This window comes from Manis pentadactyla, chromosome 5 (genome assembly GCF_030020395.1).
Source record: "Manis pentadactyla isolate mManPen7 chromosome 5, mManPen7.hap1, whole genome shotgun sequence".
Lineage (NCBI taxonomy): Eukaryota > Metazoa > Chordata > Mammalia > Pholidota > Manidae > Manis > Manis pentadactyla.
In genome coordinates, this window is record NC_080023.1 from 44373584 (window position 1) to 44395501 (window position 21918).

The following is a 21918-nucleotide window of genomic DNA, read 5'->3' on the forward strand; positions in this document are numbered from 1 at the left end:
AATCCAGGAGGGAACAGGAAGATGAAGAGTGTTTTCACTGCAGGGATGAATGTTAATGATCAAACACTTGGATCCCAACTGGATCTGTTGTAGACATACTGTCTATTTCTAAGTACAGTTAAACATTCCCTCACTAAAGAACCACCAGTGTGCCATCAGGAAGGAATTTTTTAAACAGCTATATCAAATGATCTACTCATTTTCATATATTCAAAAAACAGTTACCAAGTGCCTCTCTGAGGAAGTAGCTAGCCCACGTGGATAAAGGAATCAGGCCCCTTACACTTAAGAAGTCTACCTACCAAATCAGCCAAATAAACAGAAAATCACAATTCACTGTAAGTGTCACAATGGCAGTATGTGTAAGGTAACATGAGGACAGAGAGGAAGGGCATCTAAATCTGAATGGAGTTCAAGTAAAGTGCCCCAGAAGCCAGCTTTGAAAGAGTACGACCACATTGCAAATGATGCTCTGATAATGATTAAAGATTATGCACTTTCTATAAATATGTAACTGAAAGTAAAACCAATACAATTGTATATGGTTTAAAAGCACATAACATACTTTTATTTAAATTACTTAATCTTAGTCATATCTTAATCCTCAAGTGTTTCTTTCCCTGGATCTTTCTTCTTACTATGTAAATATTCTTAAAAAGAAGAGTTACCCAGAAAATTCAGTTACTCAGTCTGTCCTTTTCTCTGCACATACTAGTTTACTTATGAGTTGGCATAATCTCATTGTTTACTCTCAAAACAGTTTTTAGATGTTGGGATAATCACCTACTATTTAAGCTTACTAGAAAAGAAAGTACCTAGAAGAGCAGTAAAGCCAAGTCATTTTCTATGTGACCCATAGAAATCAGCAAATTATTTACTGCCTGGCTTTCAATAGAAAACTACCCTTTTTTAAGTGTGGAGTCTATTCTCTTTATTATAAAGTATGAAGTAGCAGAATAATCAAGGGAGGGAGGTCATGCTTTGCAATATCTCTTAAAAGAGGCCCTTATAGAACAGTTTACTTTGTATTGTTATAAATTTTCAACAGATGGCTATTTTATAAGTTATTTATAAGTAACTTCAGAATATTTATAGCAAAAGCCTCACCTTAGATAAGAACATTACATATTAAATAAAAACTTCAAATTCATAAGAATTGTCAACAGAGCACCTAACATAGTGTCTGGCAATAAATGTTCAATAAATGTATGTTGAGTAAAACAGCAAACACATAATTCAGGTATTCACCAGCCTAACCAAATTCAAAATGTAATTCTAATTCTCTGTCCTTTCAGTCATACTGATAACAAACCGAATATGGCCATTATAATATCAATTCAAGACACAGAACACAAAAACTCTATTATCTATTATTTTTAGTGTATACTTGTAAGTCATTCTTTTGAGAAAATTATGCTTCAACAAATATCTCAGTAGAAAATTAGTTACTTTCAAGATATTCTCAGTGATTCAGTAACATCTTCACCAGGTTGATTAAAAAGGAAACCTGAAAACTTAACATTAAAATAAAGAAGGCAAGAGGAGCAGAGGTTAGATAATGTGGTAATTGAGTATTTAGTTACTACAGATTACAGAGTCATGACTGACCTGGGAAAACACAGCCAGGCTAAAGCAAAGATATACTTACAGCTCTCATCCCCACTCTAACCATTGCTCAACACTTTCATGGAGGTCCACTTCCTAATGTTTTAGAATGTTTAAAATAGGCATTAAATGAAAAGATATGGAAGAAACGTTAATTGTCCATCGAGATAGGTGAATGGATAAAGAAGAATGGAATATTACTCAGCCATAAAAAAGAATGAAATCTTGCTATTCATGACAACATGGATGGATCTTGAAGGTATTATGCTAAGTGAAGTAAACAAAGATAAACACCATATGGTTTCATTTACACATAGAATCTTAAAAAAAACAAAAACAAAACAGAAATAACTCACAAATAGAGAACAAACTGGTGGCTGCCAGAGGGGAGGGAAGTGGGGGGATAGGCGAAATAGGTGAAGGGGATAAAAAGATACAAATTTTCATTTATAAAATAAGTAAGTCATGGGAATGAAAAGCACAGGGTAAGGAATATATTGATGATAGTGTAATAACTCTGGTGAAAGATGGTAATTACACTTACTATGTTGAGCATTTTGTAATGTATATATAAATGTAGAATCACTATGTTGTACACCTGAAACTATTATAATATTGTATGCCAACTCTACTTCAATAAATAAATATAAAAGTAAAAAATAAGATCGGCATTAAATAAGAAAGAGATCACAGGATATTTATACTTACTGGTAAATGTTCAAGCAGTGAAGTTACACTCTCAGACACATATATTATGCTTCCATCAGTCATGATTGCTAAAAAAAAACCATCAAGAGCCTGAAATTAAACATAATAGTCAGTTAAATGAAAAAAATTATTTCACAAGATAGAAATAAAAATCTAAGATAAATGACAAAGGACTTACCTGGAAATTCCCAGAGCTAGCATTTCCCCTTTACCATACCTTAGTATACATCTTTATGCACTTTAAAATGCTTCTGGGGGGAAAAAAACTCTCTATGGCCATCTACTGAACAGCTGGTTTCAAAAGATAAGACTTAATGTTTTAGCCTTATCCTATGTATATTACATGAAGATATCCTTATTTGAAGATGCTAATATCTCTGAAGCACATACACTATCAATAATGTGTCTTTGGCACACAAAAGAACATATTATCACCTTTTGGATATATTAACAGAGAGGTATATGACTGAAGTGTAGGGAGATAATGGGGAATAAAGTGAAAGGGAAATGAAGCTGAAAAAGTAAGTGAAATGGCCTTAAATACCAGGTTGAGACATAAGGACTTTTTGTTGAAGAGTGGCCTGGAAGTAGTATGTAAAATGGATTTAGAGGAATAATAAAATTAAGTTAGGAAAATCTCAGTGGCTTTTGGAATAGAGAAGTTAATGAGGATCTGAATGAAATTAGTAACATTAAGAGTAAAGAAGAAAGGACTTAGGCAAGCATTGAGAAATGTGAAGTTGGAGTTCAGAGGAGAAGCCAGTGCAGGTGATACACTATTAATAATAAAGCAATCCTATATTTTATATATTACAAACTACTTTCATTTGAGAATCCTAGGCACAGAAATGACCACTGAAGAGATAAGATCTGCAAAAGAGAGAAGCATGACAAAGGTAAATCCTTAGAGGAATCATCTACATAGGGTAAAGGAGAAGTGCCAGAAAAAAAATGACAGGAAGACAGAATACACTGTCATCAAGGAAATCAATGGAAAAAGGAATGAGTGAGGAGGAAGAGGAATGGTTCAACATAAAATGAGATCAAACATAAAAAACAAGGAAATGAGAAATGAATTTTGATGACTTTCAAAAGAGTTACGTCAATAGGAAGGAGAATCAGACTACAATGAGTTTAGAGATGAGTAGATAGATGATCAAAAGGCCATTTTAAACTCCTCTTTTATGAACTTGAGAAGGAAAGAAATGAGAAAGGACGAGCTCTAAGGGGACCAAGTTTCAAGGGAATGGATTAAGAAAAAGCAACTCAAGTATGAGGGGTAAGGAAAATAATAAGGAAGATAATAGTAAGACTGGGGGAAAGAAAGATCCAAAGGAAAAGATGTTGATATAAATAGCAAAAAAGATATACCATTAAGAGTCTTGATGAGGGCCTTAAGGAGGATTGGTGAGATGTGGAAGGGAGCAAGACAGAGAAGGACATCCTCCTCCCAAGACTGAAGACTTTGAAGCATATCCCTTCTTCCCTACATTGTGTGATATAAGGGAAAGGGATCATTAGTTAAAACTCTGTATCTTCCTATTTGGTATCTACTTGACACACAATAAAAGGACTGTGCAAACCTTTATTGCTTACTGAGTGAGTGTTTAATCTGGGAAAGACTGGAATGGAAGTTTTAGGGAAGGGAACATTACTTTGTTGTGGATTTATATCTAAGATGAAGCTGACAGGACACTAGCCCTTTCTTGTAGATTCGTGGAGAGAGCAGCCAGCTGCCAAGGGGAAAAAACTACATACTAGGAGATGATGTCACACTGAGATGATTTCGTACAGAGACCTGATCAGGCTAAACAGCCCTGATTTCTTCAACTACTCTCAATGCCTCTCTCCCCAAGGAGAGCAAGGAATATTCCTCAGGCAACAAGATAAGAAAGAGGGGGATGGGTGGCAATGGAGAAATGGAGAACACATAAATTACAAGTGAATTTTAAGATCTCAGCCCTAGTTCTTCCATTAATTATCTATCTGTCCTTGGACAAGTTGAAATTTCTCTGGGCCTCATCCATAAAATGAAAAGGTTGAACTGAATGATCGAATCTCTTCTATTAGCAGTTTTAACATTCCAAGATAGAGCCTATATCTGAAATTCTGCTGATAATGGCATCTGGACTGTCTGTCTGTCTGTAATCTGATCAACATAGCCAGCAATAACAGAACTAGGTGAGCTGGACCCAGGCTGCAGTATATGCACACATTAATACATATTCTTTCTGTATCTTGTACATACCTTGGCATGTTAATGTTAGAACGTATGTATCTACTACGTAGATGTAAATACTAAAAATAAAAAATATACTTGATATATTAAAAATAAGGCAATAACACTTTTTTAGGAGTGTAACCTTAAAAGCTGTAAGGATAATCATGAGACAAACGATTTATATTTTCAAAGTTTTTAACACATTTAAGTTTTCTCTACTGTATATTATGTTATAATCTCTAGAATCTTTTAGTTATTTTTGATATTTATCTACATATGTACTATATGTGTCTTGGCAAATAATTTAAAAAGTCTGGCCACTGTAAAGAAACATTTGAAGACAATGATTTTCTGTTTAGCTTATTAGTTAACAGGTAATTTACCTTCATTACCGATAAAGCAGTGTAAGTAGTTTTTGATTAACAAAGGAGATCTTATTAAACCATTGCACTGAAAATATAATCATAAAATAAAAATCAAGGAGTAGCTATGAGTTATTTCCTGTGTTATGTAGATATTAGCTTGTGTGTACTCATTCATGGACATATTACTTCTTTCCAAAGAGATAATTTTGGACAATGTCTAACTACGTTTTAGAGGAAAAAATATTTAATGAAATTAGGAACTATTATTTGGTTTGTAACTTAAGTGTCCACTAATTTAAAGGGCTAGCTGGTTCCTAAGTTAAGAGTTCTGTGCCACGGCAGCTTTCACTGAAAAGAAGTTCATGACTGGTGGTGCGCACAAACACTGAAGCCATTAGGCCGGGATGCTAGTCTACCTGCAACAAATCCTAGCTGGGCTACTTACTAACTGTGTTACTTTGAGCAAGTTTCGTAATCCCTTTGTTCCTTGATTTCCTGATCTGAAAGTAATAAATGGATACTAATAGTATGAGATTATTCTAAGGACTCACTGAGTTAATATGTGAAAAGTGCTCACTTTTCAGATTTTAAGCACAGGTTTCAATATATATAACATATTTATACTCCAACAGATGTTCATATGGTAACACTTCTGCTTAATATACAAAGACTTAATTAACCCAGCAGTTAACTGTTTCACCTAAAGAGAAAAATAACTCATTTTCAAAATACTCTATGCTGCTTCAGATATAGTCACTATACAAAGACACTTGAAACATGGCCATTACATATACATACACAACATAGGTAAATGATTATGGTCTAAAATAACAGACCCAAACAAATAGGACTAGAGATGTAAATTATTTAGCAACCCCTACATCCCCACTTCAATTACTGTCCTCTACTCCTTCTATGTCTACTTTCTGCTATGTACTTATTTTTCTTGTCCTTAACTATTACTGCCAAAGTATACCACCTCTGTTTCCTATTTATTATAAATTTTCATGGAAATTTGATATTAAATTCTGTGTACTCTGTGTGCACAGATGATACCTATATTATTCTACATAGGAATTGATTAAAAGGAAAAACAGTAAAATTGGGAGGTATGAGTGACTCAAAATTTTTGAGGACTTTACAGTTGATTGTATGAGGTATTAAGTTTTTCAACTATAAGCAAATACATTCTAAGTTGTTTTCAAAAACATTTGTGTCATAGAAGAACATTTCTATATTTCCTTTTAAAAATTTCTACTTGATTTAAGAGTTGACTATCAATGTAAACTTTATTGTTTTAGTAGTTTCAAAATACTTCATTTATTATCATTTTATGTTGTGTTATGTGGATTTTGTTTAAAAAAGTCCTACCGTCCATTAGGATATATCTCAAAATAATATTTAATGTGCTGAATACTTTACTATTCTTCATATTGTTAGTGTGGTCTCAGGTAGAGAACTTGGGATAAGTTTCTTTTAGTACACCTTTAAAAAATTTGATAATATTCAAAGTATGAAAATCTGGCATTAATTTACTACACGGTACAACTTCTTTGCAATATCTACATTGATTAATTTTAATGAAGAATAGTTTGATTTTTAATGAATTAAGACTTTTAAAAATTAAATTAATACTGTTAAAACTATACTAAAATAGTCATTCCTGTGATTGATTTTTGAAGAAAACAAAAAACTTTTCAAAAATTAAATCTGGACATACCTCCAACATTAATTGTGTAAACTCCTCATTACTAAGGAATGTAGGTTTCCAGTCCTGTCGAATTTCACTGGCATCTGACTGTGCCGTGATTTCTGTAAACAGAGTATTTGATACATTAGCAGCACACTTCAAACACAGGGTAGGAGAAAGGAGCAACACAAAAGTCCTACAAGTTGTCTTCTCTCCTCCCACTCTAATTTAATAAGAACCATAGGCAGTAACATTTACTGGTCTAGGTAGGAAGTCCAGGTATAAGGAAATATTTGAGCTAATGTGGCAAGTTATCTCCTTGGATTTGGTCTCTTGGAAATACCAGTCTTTTGTTTTTCTCTGGGGACCTTTGATAGACTGTGTTGCTGATACATCTGAGATTGGGTCCTGCTTGATACAATGACCAAAGCATCAGAACAAGGGGATTAGATCAAGCATTATGAAGAAAGTTTTTTCTTCTTCCTTTCCTGGACATTCAAATGGTTGAACCTAGAGCAGACATAAGGATGTGAGCCTGGAGGAACAGAGCCAAGAAGATCAGTCAGTCTCCTTTTAACAAAACTTTAGGCCCTGCCTGTTCCTAGGCAGAAAGATTCCTGCCAGTCTGAGGTGCTCTATGCTTAATTAATGAAGAAAACTAAATTAAGAATTGGGGCAAAAACTTTAAAAAAATCTTATAGTTACTTTGCTTTGTATCCTCTTGCATATATTCTTCATGGTAGGAACCTGGTCAAAAATTTGTAGATTCTTGGCTTGGGGCACACATTTTAACACAATTACTATAATTTATTTTGCAACATACTTCTAAATGGATCTAGTTATGAGAAAGCTATTCATAAATGATGAAAACTGAACTATATAGGCATTAAATGTCTTTTCCATTTCCATCGATAAATATATTAAACTGGCACCCAAAATTTGGCATATTGGAAATGCCTGAACTAGAATACGAAGAGTAACTGAGAAGTCTACCTACTAATTCTGTAGAATATAGTTATGCTTTTCAAATTCACAACAATTATATACATTCAGAATAAAGTATTTAAATCACAAGCAAATCCTATCAAATTTAGTTAAACACAGGCTTACTTAAGAGTATTAAGTATATAAAAATTTCCTTTCATTTTAAGGTAAATTTTATTTTTGTGAGAATTATATACCCAACTTTAAAAAACAAAAAACAAAAACTACCGATCTACTTAATGACAAAATTAACCATCTATTGTCAGGAAGAAATGCATGCATATTATTTCATTTCATTCAACAATCACTTATTGAACTACAATGTCTGAGGGATTGAGTGTGCCACCTAACAAGGGACAATACTCTTTGAAGAGGTAAAATGTAATGATAATGGTGGCAATAAAAATGAAGACAAGAAATTTACTGAAGAATCAACAGAATCTGGCAACTGATATAGTACTAAGATGGATGTAAAAAATCCAAAAATCTTTTCCGGCTTGAGTCCTGGGGGACTGAAAGGATGGTGCAGCAAAAATGAAAAAAGGAAAGTTGAGAAAAAGGTGACTTTTTCTCAAAAATGAAAATGAATTTAGTTTTAGATGTGTTGAGATTGAGGACATGCAAAAGAAAGATCCAGAATCTGTCTGGAAATAAAAGGTTAAAAAGTTTTCATTTAAAATACAAATTAAGTAGTCTAATAGAGAGGCAAGGCTGAAACTATTGAATTAGTTAACTAAGGGAAAGAATGTAAGAGAAAGCAATAATAAAAAAGATAAGACCTTGAGAAATGTCACATTTAGAGGGCAGAAAAAGAAGAAAAAGGTTAGTTTCAGTTAGGAAGGGGGAGAAGAATGAAGAATAATCTCACACAAGCCAAGGGCAAAGAAAACCAATAGAGGATGGATTAAAATTTCCAGTGCTTCAAAGATGTAGAGAAGAAGATGTATAAGAAAAAGCAACTGTTTTATTGGCAGCAGAGGGAGTGGGACAATGGCACTAGTGAAATTAACAAAAATAATTTCAAGGAGTGGAGGAGCATAAGGGAGGCTAGTAATGCATTACAGAGTAACTAGGGAGAAGTAAGCAAGCAGAGGTACTAGTCACAAATTCTCCTTCTGAGAAATTTTGCAGTTTCATTTCTGAAAAAAGAAATACCCTTCTACAAATTTTTCATTATCTGTTACCAAAATTCTTAGTATTCTTTAAATTTATTTTCATGACTCACTTAGTCAAAGTAATTTACATCAATTAACAGATAATCACTTTATTTTAAAACATAGTGTTTATTTCCTAAACATATAATGAAACACCTTTTAATATGACACATTAAGTCCCTCACAATCTGGCCATTGCCTTTCTTTCATATATACTCATAACTTTCCAATTCAAAGTATGCCCCTGTTACACTGAACTCTCCCAGTCTGTTTTTTGCACATGCTATTTCCTACATGTGAAATGCTGTTTTCCTTCATTAAAAGGAAGATTTGGTTGAAAATGCAACTATTTTTAAGCCTTCCTTGACACATTCTTTCCTCTGTGTTCTCACCGCAAGTCTATGGTTTACAAACCCTACTCACATTCTAATTATCTGCATTGCAATTAGTTGTCTGCTACCATGCACCACAAGGATCTAGGATGTTATAGGCAGTAAAAAAATGTTTTGTTGAATGAAAGAAAGAACATACCGGCAAATCTTTAAAAAGGAAACATATTTTTCTTTTAAAAAAGGTTGGGAAGCAGCCAATGTTAATCATCACTGACAAGATTCTGTTACATTATGCTTTTAAGGAAGAGTCTGTTATAAAAAAAAAATCCACTTTACAAAGTTTAAAGTTTACCTTTATGTTTTCGTAAAAAATCAATGCTCTTCTGTAGAACAGTAGATTTGTCCATCTTTCTAGCATTCCCAGGAAGCATGGATCCCAGTTCTTTAATGAGAACATTAAACTGATCTCTACGTTTCTTCTCAGATTTATTTCTAGATACTCTGGTGAAATAAAAAATTAAATAAGCAGTTTTCAAATAATCCATTCAATTACACTAATAGTTTAAAACAATGCTCAATTTGGACAAAACCACACAGCATGTATTTCCATTAATATAGATAGTAATAAATATTTATCTCCTAGGTTACTAATGCTATATAGTTAATTTGGGCAATAATTTTTCTCAATTTATCATTAAAGAAACTTTTACAAATTAAGCATTTGTCACACATATTTTTATGAAAATGCCAGCAAGACAAATTGCATTTTAACATTGGCTTTTACTTAATCTAATATTTACCAAGAATTTATATTTTTCTTATTAGGTTATTATGAAAATTACTGAGACATACACTTTGTCAAAGTACATACAATGTGTAAATACAAATTGTTTATAATTAACGAATAGAAAAAAGTTATTCATTTCCTTTAAGTTTTAAGTTACAATCAGAAATCTAAAAATGAAAATCTCACTACTCTCAGGCTTTTCCATACATTCTTTCTCTTTATTCCTACACCCTAGCCTCCAACATCAAGCTATAACTATTTGTTTGCATATCTGTCTCTCCATTAGGCTGTGGGCTCCTTGATAACAGAGCCCAATTTTTTTTCACCTAAGTATTTAAGCATAACATCTAACAGTAAGCTCTCAAAATATATGTTAAGTGAATAATTACTATTGTTCTATGTGAAGCAGTAACCAGTAAATACTTAGTTGTACTAAGACCTCAAGATAATTACATTTATATTTTATATAATAAACAATAATAAATAAATACAATTATTTATAGTGCAATTAACCACTCTATAATCTCTTTTGTGAAGTCAGATTTTCAAATAGACTTTTTATTTAAGCTTACTACTTTCCCAAAAGTCAGAGGATTATTTTATTTTATTTTATTTTATTTTATTTTATTTATTTTATTTATTTTTCATTTTTCAGTTAAGAACAAGCCTTTATTCTGTATTAGTACTGGGGACAAATACAATTGTTCAAACATCTTAAGAAACTTAATAAGTATTAAGTGATATTCTCATCAAACAATGAATGCTTGCTATAATGACAAGAGACTGTGCTATAAAGGGCTAGGGATACTCCACCATGTATGGTGGAGTTGAGAGGCAGGTGGGAGTAATAAGTACTGAAAGAAATCATAAATTTTTCATGCTACAGAAAAGTATTTTAGTTTACTTCTGAAAGTCATCAGAATGTACTGAAAGTTTTTAAGCAAAGAAATGCCATGAACAGATTTGCTTGTTAATAAGACCACTCTGGCATCAGAGTAATGAAAGGACCAACACTTGGCAAAACATATTCATTGAGCAAATGCTACTGAAAACTTAACTAAATGCCAAACAAAACTCAAGGCCAGGTGACCACTTAGGAGGCAATGGCTGCATCTCAGCCTATAAACCATGACAGTGGCAATATTAACAGAGCAGTGTGGGTTTAAGGGTTTAAGAGGCAGAACAATCAAGTAGTTAAATCAGATTTGGTTTGGAGTGAGAAAGCAAAAGGAAAATATAAGAGGATTCCCAAGTTACTGGTAATGCTGTTTATCAATGTAAAATATAAAACATGGTACTGATTTTGGTGAACAGATGGTTTGGGGAGAATTTAAATATGGTGAAATTGCCTGTTTAACATTTTAAAGGACAGACATAAGAAGCTTGGACATATGGATCTAGTTATACTCCTCTAGAAAACTAAGAAATAAGCACCTGACAATTAGTATGCATGAAATATCTGAATACATTAGCCCATATACACACTTTTATGCTAGGCACTACTGTAAACATTTGTGAAATCTCATTTATATGTACAAGGTAGATTTCATTATTATTTTTCATTTTACAGGTGTGACAACTCAGGCATAAAGAAGAACATGCCCAGGGTCATACAGTTACCATGAAGTAATAATTCAAATCAGAAATTTAACTACATGGGAAGAAAAGATACAGAAATTCAATATTATTGCCAGCTCTGCCACTGGAACACAACTGTTAACACAAACTTTACTGCCTATTACACTCAGACTGGAGGTAGCCCTTGTGATGACCTTGCTGGTAACAGGCCACAGATGTTTCATGTTGGGAGTAAGTACAAAACTCCCTTTGTTCTCAGTTCAACCCTAAAGTCTCTAACTCATCATGGTTTTCCGTCAGAGTTCAATGTGGTCCTGTTCAATTATGACAACATCATTGTGAGGTTCCTTCTCTTTCTCCAAGGTTTCCCACAGCCACAGTATTTTTGGTTCCCTAAAAACATGATCAAACCTTCTGAGTCTTTGCAAATAGAATACTCCTAGCTCATCTTATCCATCCACAAACTTGGACTTTAAGATTGTCCAAGTCAGTTCCTTAGAGTTCTCCCTCTTTATTCAGGTAAGGCTGAATATTCCCACTTTATCTCTACCCTGAAGTATTTTATAAGAACCTCCCTCCACTAGATTGAGGTTAAGGTTAAGGCATTTGTCTTATTATATGCTTTTAGCTTCATAGCCAGATCTTTTTATCTCCTTGAATAACGTTGTACAGCTTTCCTCAAAATCTTCTTCTTAGATATATTTTATGAATCATTCATCAAAGTATTTAGCAATTTACCTGGTTATTGTGCATATTTTTCTTAACCAGTACCCTAAATACAGACATTTAGGAAGCATTACTCATTACATGTTATCTTTTGTGCTTGTGTGTGATGCAGTAACACCCTTATCCTTGTTGAAGTACCCATGTAGCTCAACATGCCTGGAAAAAAACCACAGTGTTTCCTGCTCACTCTCAATGACTACAAACTTGGTTGTCATGCTACCTGGACCCTCCCTCCTGACATAATAAATTGTCAAGGCTCCTAATTGAGTTGAACACCCCCTCCACCCATGGCTCTAGATCCCATTCCCTCACCTTCTTGGTGATACCCCTCCAGCAATTCTTCCCTCTCTCTCTCCATCATCTACCTTTCCTTTCTATTGGAAAACGGAGGCAGGTAAGAGGACACAGAAGCCAACCGCAAAAGACCTCCCAAGGGCCAAAGCTGGAACAAGTTGAACAAAAAAGTAAAATAGCACTGGAATATAAACTAAAGTATAAAATACACATGAATCCACACAGATATAAATAAATGGGAGAGAGACAATTTTTTTACAAGAGAATTCCAAATACAGGTAGGAATCCCTTCCTATTGGAGATGGAGTTTAATTCCCTCCACCTCTACTCTGATAGTGGGCTTTGCTTTTAAAGAACAGAATAGGTTAAGGGGAAACAGTAACTACATGGTGAATCCAGGCAAACCCTACCTCAGCCAAGTGCAGAAGGTTAACATCCATAATGACATCACATACATATTATGTACCCATAGTATGTGTAAGAACGGAACTTTTAAAACATAATTTTGTTAGTTATAAACTGCATATTGATACTCTAAGTTCTTCCACCTTGCTAATATAGCTACGTTACTAAGGCAGGCAGCTTTTAGAAATCACTGATTTACTATTTAATTACTTTCACATTTCGTTATTATTTATTTAATTACATTTTACATCTTGAGTTGAACTACCTTTTTGCTTTGTCCTTGTCATCTTCTTCCACGAACCCATCAAAAATACTACCATCTTCTCTAAAAGAAAAAAGAAAAGTGGATACAGAAAATAAGAGGAGATTCATTAAGCAACAATACTAAAATTATATGTGAATCAAATCAGTTATATTTAAGGATCCTAGTAGATTTAATGGATTGCATAAATTCAAACTACTATTACCCTGTTTTCTATTAAGTATTAGAAAATTAGTCATGTTTAACTTTATTATAAATGTGAACTTCAAAATTACTTAACTTGGCTATACTATATGCACAGCATGCTAAATGAAAATTAACTAGAGGTTAAATATCTTATTTCAAAACTCTTAGTAACCAGTGAAAATCTATAAAAAGTGTATTTGCCATTATATAAAATGATTCACTTAAAATTATTTTTAACTGTAACAGCATAATTTAAAGACTATTTTGGGACATTCACTTTATAAAACCACAAACCACTCATAAACACACAATATCTAGCATATTAAATTAAATAAATACACTTCCATTTATTACTGATTCTTTTGACAAAAATTTATTAGCACTCATGTCCCAGGCTCTGTTTTGGACATGGTTAAAGAGCAGTTAACCAGGCATGTAAGTCCCTCCTACAGCTTATTTTCTAGTAGAAACAAATTAACATGATAATGTATGATGGTTAAGGTTTTTTTTTTAAAGGTACGATGTTTTAGTTACTGGGTAGTTAACCTTGGTCTGAATGATTAGGGAAGGACTTGTTGAGTGGAGATATCTGAACTGAGATCTAAATGACCGACAAGAGGGGTTGGTTATGGGAAGATCTAGAGAAGAGCATTCTAATAAACGGAATCAAAAGCATCGGTGGCTAACCCCTAAACCAAAGGAGTAGTATTACATAGTTTGAGGTGATTTATGAGGTTTCACATGAATTTACTACTTACTCCCTTAACCACACCTTTCTGTAGCCTGTAAAGGCCTATACAGTGCCTCCTGGACCCATTAATAAGAACATCTGCAAATCTTGTGTCATAGTATTCCATTATGAATTTTGGGGTTCCATGTATGCATTCAAATTTATTTAAAATTCTGTATGTTTATGCATTTTACTGAGGAGAGAGTCCATAGTTTTCATGATAGTCAAAGAGATAACAAACTACTATTAAGAACCACAGCTTTATGTCTGAATAGAGATGTCTTCCCCTAGACAGCATATTCTCTTGAATAGGAAACTAACAATCATTCAGAAGCATAATACCAAAATCATATTTAATTTCTCATGAGCAGGGAAGAAACATCTTTTCTGAGAAAGCTACACACAGATTCCACCTAAAACTATGGCATAGCCCAAATCTACGGCAGTGGTGCAGTGAGGCGTCTATAAGGAAACCCCTTGCTCCTTAGGTCTTAAGTTCCAGTAGAGTAGCTATCTTCACTGTTTATCTCACAGGAAAGGGAGAAAGTTGCCTCCAGACATCATAATTCACTTCTGTGTACAACTCTAGCTACAAAACTCTCAAGGAATCCCCTATGGAAGAATCATACAGTATGCTATAATAAAAGCACAGAAACCTTAGAGTGTCAGATCAACACAGGTCATAATACAGGCTCCTTACTTACTATGTGACCTTAAACAAACTAACTTCACTGACCTACAGTTCCGTCATCTGTAAAACCTCACAGAATTGTGAGGTGAAAGAGTATATAAAAAGTATTCTGCATATTAGCTGCCAAAGAGGAGGTGCTTAAAATGCTACTATATTTTATCAGATTTGAAATACCAGTGATTACAAAACTGACCAGTATCTTATGTGCCACTAAGGAAAAAAATGTTACTAATGCTGCTGTGATGAGCCAATTGTAAAATGAATCCCAATGTCAGAAATACTAAAATGTAAGAAAAATCTTAAAAGCAAAGAAACAAGGAAGTTTATCCAATTCCCAAGAGTAAGACTTAAAGATTATAATTTCAACTAGTGAAATCCCAATTACAGTTACCTCTGATCAATCACAAATACTAAAATGCTTAAAGTTAGCACAAAAGATAAGGAGAAAAAGGACAAGAGATGAGGAGATAGAAGATTCCATAACGTACCAAGGAAACATTTCCAACTTTCACCATTTCATTCAGAGCAGCTCTGATCAAATCATAGAAGTACAACTCAAGACCTCTTTAGAACACAAACCACACACTGTCGACTGGTTACAGATAATATTAATACATCTTACTATTACACCATATTATTCAAAACAGAAACTGAATGTGGTAATTATGTTTCAGCGTAAAACACCTGTTATTAGTTTGATACAGGCCATTGGTATAGTAGTGAATCTTAAAATAGCTTTACATAATTCAAGATAAAGAGTCTAAAAAACATACCTGTCAATAATTGAGCTCATTTTACTACAGCTTACGGTAAACAGCATAACATATTACGTTTTCGTCTTGTGGTAGACATTTGTACTTCTCCTTGGGTAGTAAGAAAAATACAGTCATTAGTTTTCTGAAAAACATTTCTACAGACACAGTAATCTTGAGTAACACTATATGCTATTATAAAGACTTCAAAATATTTTTGTACCAAAGGCCAGCTGGGGCACATTTGATGGTTTTATTCCTTCTAAAAAAGGACTACAGAGAAAAAATATTGAGGTTCATAATTCATTTCCTTTCTTCTACAAAATAATAAAAATAAAAAATCTAATCGTAATATTCAGTATATATATTTGACTATGTAAATAGGACATAATAACACCATCTAATGGGCAAACAACACTTGTTGAAAACATGTATGAAAACAATATGCAAAGCTTTGGGGATATCAGGATGAAAGACACAGTCCCTGTAGGCAAAATCTGCAACTGAATAGGGAGATAGATACCTAAATAATCATAAGAAAAGAGATAATGAGGGTATAGAGGGGGGATCAGGGGAAATATTCTTGATGACAATGAGCTTGTTAGGTAGTCTAGATTGCTGTTAGTGAAGATACGGCCCCAGAGATGCCAGCATCATCTGAGAGCTTGTTAAAAGACAGAATCTTGCATGCCATACCAGTCCTACTGAATCAGAATCTACAGTTTAACATGGTCCCTGTGTGATTTGTATGATAACTTAATTTAAAGAAATAACAGAGCAGAGAACAGAAAGAGGTAGTAGTTGAAAGGAACCTAAGCCACTAGAATTGCAATTTACAAAGGTGCAGGACTTTATAAACAAGGGAGCATAATATTTCAGAGACATTAAGAGGTTCACATTTTCTTTAGAGAAAAATCAAGACATGCTCAACTTAGCTTATCATTTTTTAAATTTTTATTGATTTTTTTACTTTATCACTAGAGCATAAAGTGAGAATACCAATAATAGAGAGGTAAAGGGAAGCCAAGAGAAAAACCTTATTATTATATGAGACTTTATAAGTAAATTCAAATTTACTATATTAAAACTGGATCACAAATCACACTATCATCTCAAAAGATGACGAAAATGCATTTGACAAAATTCAACATCCATTCATGATAAAAACTCAACAAAATGTGTATAGAGGGCAAGTACCTCAACATAATAAAGGCCATATATGACAAAACCCACAGCCAACATCATACTTAACAGCAAAAAGCTGAAAGCTCTTCCTCTAAGATCGGGAACAAAAAAAGGATGCCCTCTCTCCCCCCTTTATTCAACATAGTTCTGGAGGTCCTAGCCATGGCAATCAGACAACACAAAGAGATAAAAGGCATCCAGATTGGTAAGGAAGAAGTTAAACTGTCACTGTTTAAAATGACTTGATGGTGTACACAAAAAACCCTAAAGAATCCACCAAAACTCAACTAGAACTAATAACTGAATTCAACAAAGCTGCAGGATACAGAATTAATACACAGTAATCTGTGGTATTCCTATATACTAATGATGAACTAGCAGACAGAGAAATGAAGAAAACAATTCCATTTACAATTCCATCAAAAAGAATATAATACCTAGGAATAAACCTAACCAAGGAGGTGAAAGACCTATATGCTGAAAACTACAGAACACTCATGAGAGAAATTAAAGACACAAATACATGGAAGTAGATCTCGTGCTCCTGGATAGGAAGAACTAATATTGTCAAAATGGCCAAACTGTCTAAAGCAATCTACAGCTTCAATGCCATCCCTATCAAAATACCAACAGCATTCTTCAATTAACTAGAACAAACATTTCTAAAATTAATATGGAACCACAAAAGACCCCAAATAGCCAAAGAAATCCTGAGAAGGAAGAATAAAGCGAGGGGGATTATGCTCCCTAACTTCAAGCTCTACTATAAAACCACAGTAATCAAAACGATTTGGTACTGGCACAAGAACAGACCCATAGATCAATGGAACAGAATAGAGAGCCCAGATATAAACCAAAGCATATATGGTCAATTAATAAAAGATAAAGGAGCCAAGGATATACAATGGGGAAATGACAGCCTCTTCAACAACTGGTGTTGGCAAAACTGGAAAGCTACATGGAAGAGAATGAAACTGGATTATTGCCTAACTCCACACACAAAAGTAAACTCGAAATGGATCAAAGACCTGAATGTAAGTCATGAAACCATAAAATTCTTAGAAGAAAACATAGGCAAAAATCTCTTGAATATAAACATGAGCAATTTTTTCCTGAACACATCTCCTTGGGCAAGGGAAACAAAAGCAAAAATGAACAAGTGAGACTATATCAAACTAAAAAGCTTCTGTACAGCAAAGGACACCATCAGTAGAACAAAATGGCATTCTACAGTATGGGAGAATATATTTGTAGGTGACATATCTGACAAGGGTTAATATCCAAAATATATAAAGAACTCAGAGGTCTCAACACCCAAAAAGCAAATAACCTGATTAAAAAATGGGCAGAGATTTGCAACACCATGGATGGAGCTAGAGGGTATTATGCTCAGTGAAATAAGCCAGGCGGAGAAAGACAAGTACCAAATGATTTCACTCATATGTGGAGTATAAGAACAAAGAAAAAACTGAAGGAGCAAAACAGCAGCAGACTCACAAAACCCAAGAATGGACTAACAGTTACCAAAGGGAAGGGACTGGGGAGGATGGGTGGGAAGGGAGGGATAAGGGGGGGGAGAAAGGGGGCATTATGATTAGCATGTATAATGGGGGGGCATGGGGAAGACTGTACAGCATAGAGAAGACAGGTAGTGATTATACAGCATCTTACTATGCTGATGGACAGTGACTGCAATGGGGTATGTGGGGGGAACTTGCTGATGGGGGAAGTCTAGTAAACATAATGTTCCTCATGTAACTGTAGATTAATGATATCAAAATAAAAAAAATAAAAATAACAAATGAGCAGAGGATATAAAGAGGCAATTCTCCGAAGAAGAAATTTAGATGGCCAACAGGCACATGAAAAGATGCTTCACATCGCTGATTATCAGGGAAATGCAATTAAAACACAATGAGATATTACCTCACACCAGTCAGGATGGCCAACATTGAAAAGACAAGGAACAACAAATGCTGGCAAGGATGTGGAGAAAGGGGAACCCTCCTACACTGCTGGTGGGAATGTAAATTAGTTCAACCATTATGGAAAGCAATAGAGAGGTTCCTCAAAAAACTAAAGATAGAAATATTGTTTGACCCAGGAATTCCACTCCCAGGAATTTACCCAAAGAAAACATGATCCCAGCCTCAAAAAGACAGATGCACCCCTATGTTTATCGTAGCACTATTTACAATAGCCAAGATATGGAAGCAACTTGTGTCCATCAGTAGATGAATGGATAAAGAAGATGTGATAAATATACACAATGAAATATTACTCAGTCATAAGAAGAAAACAAATTCTACCATTTGTAACAACATGGATGGAGCTAGAAGGTATTATGCTCAGTGAAATAGCCAGGTGGAGAAAGACAAGTACCAAATGATTTCACCCATTTGTGGAGTATAACAACAAAACTGAAGGAACAAAACAGCAGCAGACTAACAGACTCCAAGAAGAGACTAGCGGTTATGAAAGGGAATGGGGTGGGGATAGTGGGGAGGGAGGGCGAAAGAGATTAAAGGGCATTATGATTAACACACATAATGTAGGGGTGTCACAGTGAAGGCAGTATAGCACAGAGAAGACAAGTAGTGCCTCTGTAGCATCTTACTAAGCTGATAGACAGTGACTGCAATGGGGTGTTGGGGGGGACTTGATAATATGGGTGAATGTAGTAACCATAACATTGCTCATGTGAAACCTTCATAAGATTGTATATCAATGATACCTTAATAAAAAAAAATGGATCATAAGCCTAAAATTTCTCCCTCTCTATATTTTTTTTTCCAAAGTGTAAGGCAAGTTTTATCCACATAAAATAGTTATGACCTATAGTTATGAATTAAATATTGAGTAACCACCTAATTCTAATAAATATGCTAAGTTTTGAGGTGTAATTCTACCTTTTATTTTTATTTAAAGCTTAGGAAATTAATATGTAACTTTAATTAGCCCAGAAAAAATTAAAGGTGTTCTAAGAACATGAGGTTCTAAAATATTGTATCATTGTTTTCAAATGTACATTCATGACAGGGAGAGAGAATAACCCTTAATAATGATGCTGCACTGCCTACGTGGATATGGCTGCAGGGTTGGAACTATAAAGGGCTAAGAATTCTGAAAAAATAATAAGTAAGTACAGGAGTCAGAGGTAAAAATAAAAATAACTGGTACTAGGACAAAATACTGATTTTAAGAGTCTTGGTTAACATCAACAGATGGAACATAGGGTGACAGAATTTTAGGGTTAGAAGAGACTTTAAAGATCACCTAAGTATGACCCTCTGGTCCAACATACATATTTATCAAGGTAATAATGGAGGCTGGTTCTATCACTGAACAAAAGAATGGTGTAAAGGTAACAGAACCAATTTGGGTGAATTAAAAAAGAGCAGTTTCCATTTAAAGTTAAAAAGCCAGACTCAAGCCTTATATGGCTACAAGTATATGGATGTTTAATTATTAAAAGAAAGAATATAACACAAACTAGGGGACAAAAAAAAAAAGACCCCAAGAATCAGGGCTTAGACTTTATAGGAAGGGACATCCTGACATACAAGTGGATCCAAAATGGTTAAGAAAGTAGGGTCTGATGCTTTATTCATTTATTTTTCTATTGTTGTTAACAATATTTTTCCACACATTACTTGTTGCCCAGCTAACTGAACAATGTAGGGCTATATCACTAACAATAACTAGTCTAAGATCTTTTCTCTACTTTTCCAGCCAATTGATAGACATGTTATTTTTAAGGGAATCACTAATTATCAGGGAAATGCAAATTAAAACCACAATGAGACATCACCTCACACCAGTTAGGATGCCCAGCATCGAAAACACAAGGAAAAACAAATGCTGGCAAGGACGTGGAGAAAGGCAAACCCTCCTACACTGCTGGTGGGAATGTAAATTAGTTCAACCATTCTGGAAAGCACTATGGAGGTTCCTCTAAAAACTAAAGACAGAAATACCATTTGACCTGGGAATTCCACTCCTAGGAATTTAACCAAAGAAAGCAAGTTCTCAGATTCAAAAAGACAGATGCACCCCTATGTTTATCATAGCACTATTTACAATAGCCAAGATATGGAAGCAACCTAAGTGTCCATCACTAGATGAATGGATAAAGAAGATGTGATACATATACACAATGGAATACTATTCAGCCATAAGAAAGAAACAAATCCTACCATTTGCAACAATACGGATGTAGCTAGAGGATATTACGCTCAGAGAAATTAGCCAGGTATCAAAGACAAGTACCAACTGATTTCCCTCATTTGTGGAGTATAATGATGAAGCAAAACTGAAGGAACTAAACATCAGCAGACTAGTGTCTCCAAGAAGGGACTAGTGGTTACCAACGGGGAGGGGTGGGGTAGGGCGGGTGGGGAGGGAGGGAGAAGGGGATTGAGGAGTATTATGATTAGTACACATGGTGTGGGGAGAGTCATGAGGAAGACAGTGCAGCACAGAGAAGGCAAGTAGTGATTCAACAGCATCTTACTACACTGATGGACAATGACTTCAGTGGGGTATGGGGGGACTCGATAATATGGGAGAATGTAGTAACCACATTGATTTTCATGTGAAACCTTCATAAGAGTGCATATCAATGGTACCTTAATAAAAAAAAAAGTGCCTCATTTTGCTCTCAAAAGCGTCCTCTTTTTAAGGCATCGTTTACCGAATTTCATTAAGAGTAAAAACAATTTAGCTCTTCAAGTCCCTGATCCTTACCTCATACACATACACACTTACCCAAATTTCAAATATTGTAATTTTGGCTAGATGGTTATACTCAGAGTTAACATTATTATGGCTCTGTAAGTGCAATTCACAGCTAAGCCATATAATATGCTACAATTAACTTTCCCTTTCTGAGTAGGTTTCCCTAAAGTTAAAAGTGATTTTATTATTTACCCAGTTTTCTATATGATTATCACCAATAAAGCCCCAAAGACCTGTCTAAAATAACTCTTACTATCTTCAAACACTTTCTTTTTTCTTTTTTTTGGTATCATTAATCTACAATTACATGAAGAACATTATGTTTACTAGGCTGCTCCCCCCTTCACAAAGTCCCCCCCACATACCCCTTCACAGTCACTGTCCATCAGTGTAGTAAGATGCTGTAAAATCACTACTTGTCTTCTCTGTGTTGTAGAGCCCGCCCCATACACTCCCACACATTATACATGCTAATTGTAATACCCCCTTTCTTTTTCCCTGCCCTTATCCCTCCCTTCCCACCAAT

At 34.4% G+C, this 21918-nt stretch overlaps 1 protein-coding gene across 8 annotated transcripts in view; it reads right to left on the bottom strand.

Annotated features, from left to right (window-relative positions):
- Window positions 1-21918, bottom strand: part of CLOCK (clock circadian regulator) — a 157924-nt gene that overhangs the window by 55799 nt on the left and 80207 nt on the right. For 7 of the 8 annotated variants that reach the window (XR_008997738.1, XM_057502237.1, XM_057502235.1 and 4 more), the window contains 5 exons: window positions 15492-15581; window positions 13115-13174; window positions 9412-9560; window positions 6620-6711; window positions 2314-2403 (listed from right to left, as the gene is read on the bottom strand). Coding sequence is in view for 7 of the 8 variants with exons in the window: in XM_057502237.1 (XP_057358220.1) it covers window positions 2314-2403; window positions 6620-6711; window positions 9412-9560; window positions 13115-13174; window positions 15492-15538 (438 nt within the window). In the remaining variant the exon portion in view is untranslated. Of the gene's footprint in view, window positions 1-2313; window positions 2404-6619; window positions 6712-9411; window positions 9561-13114; window positions 13175-15491; window positions 15582-21918 lie in introns of those variants that run through there. The other variant, XM_036895299.2, reaches the window with a different exon arrangement.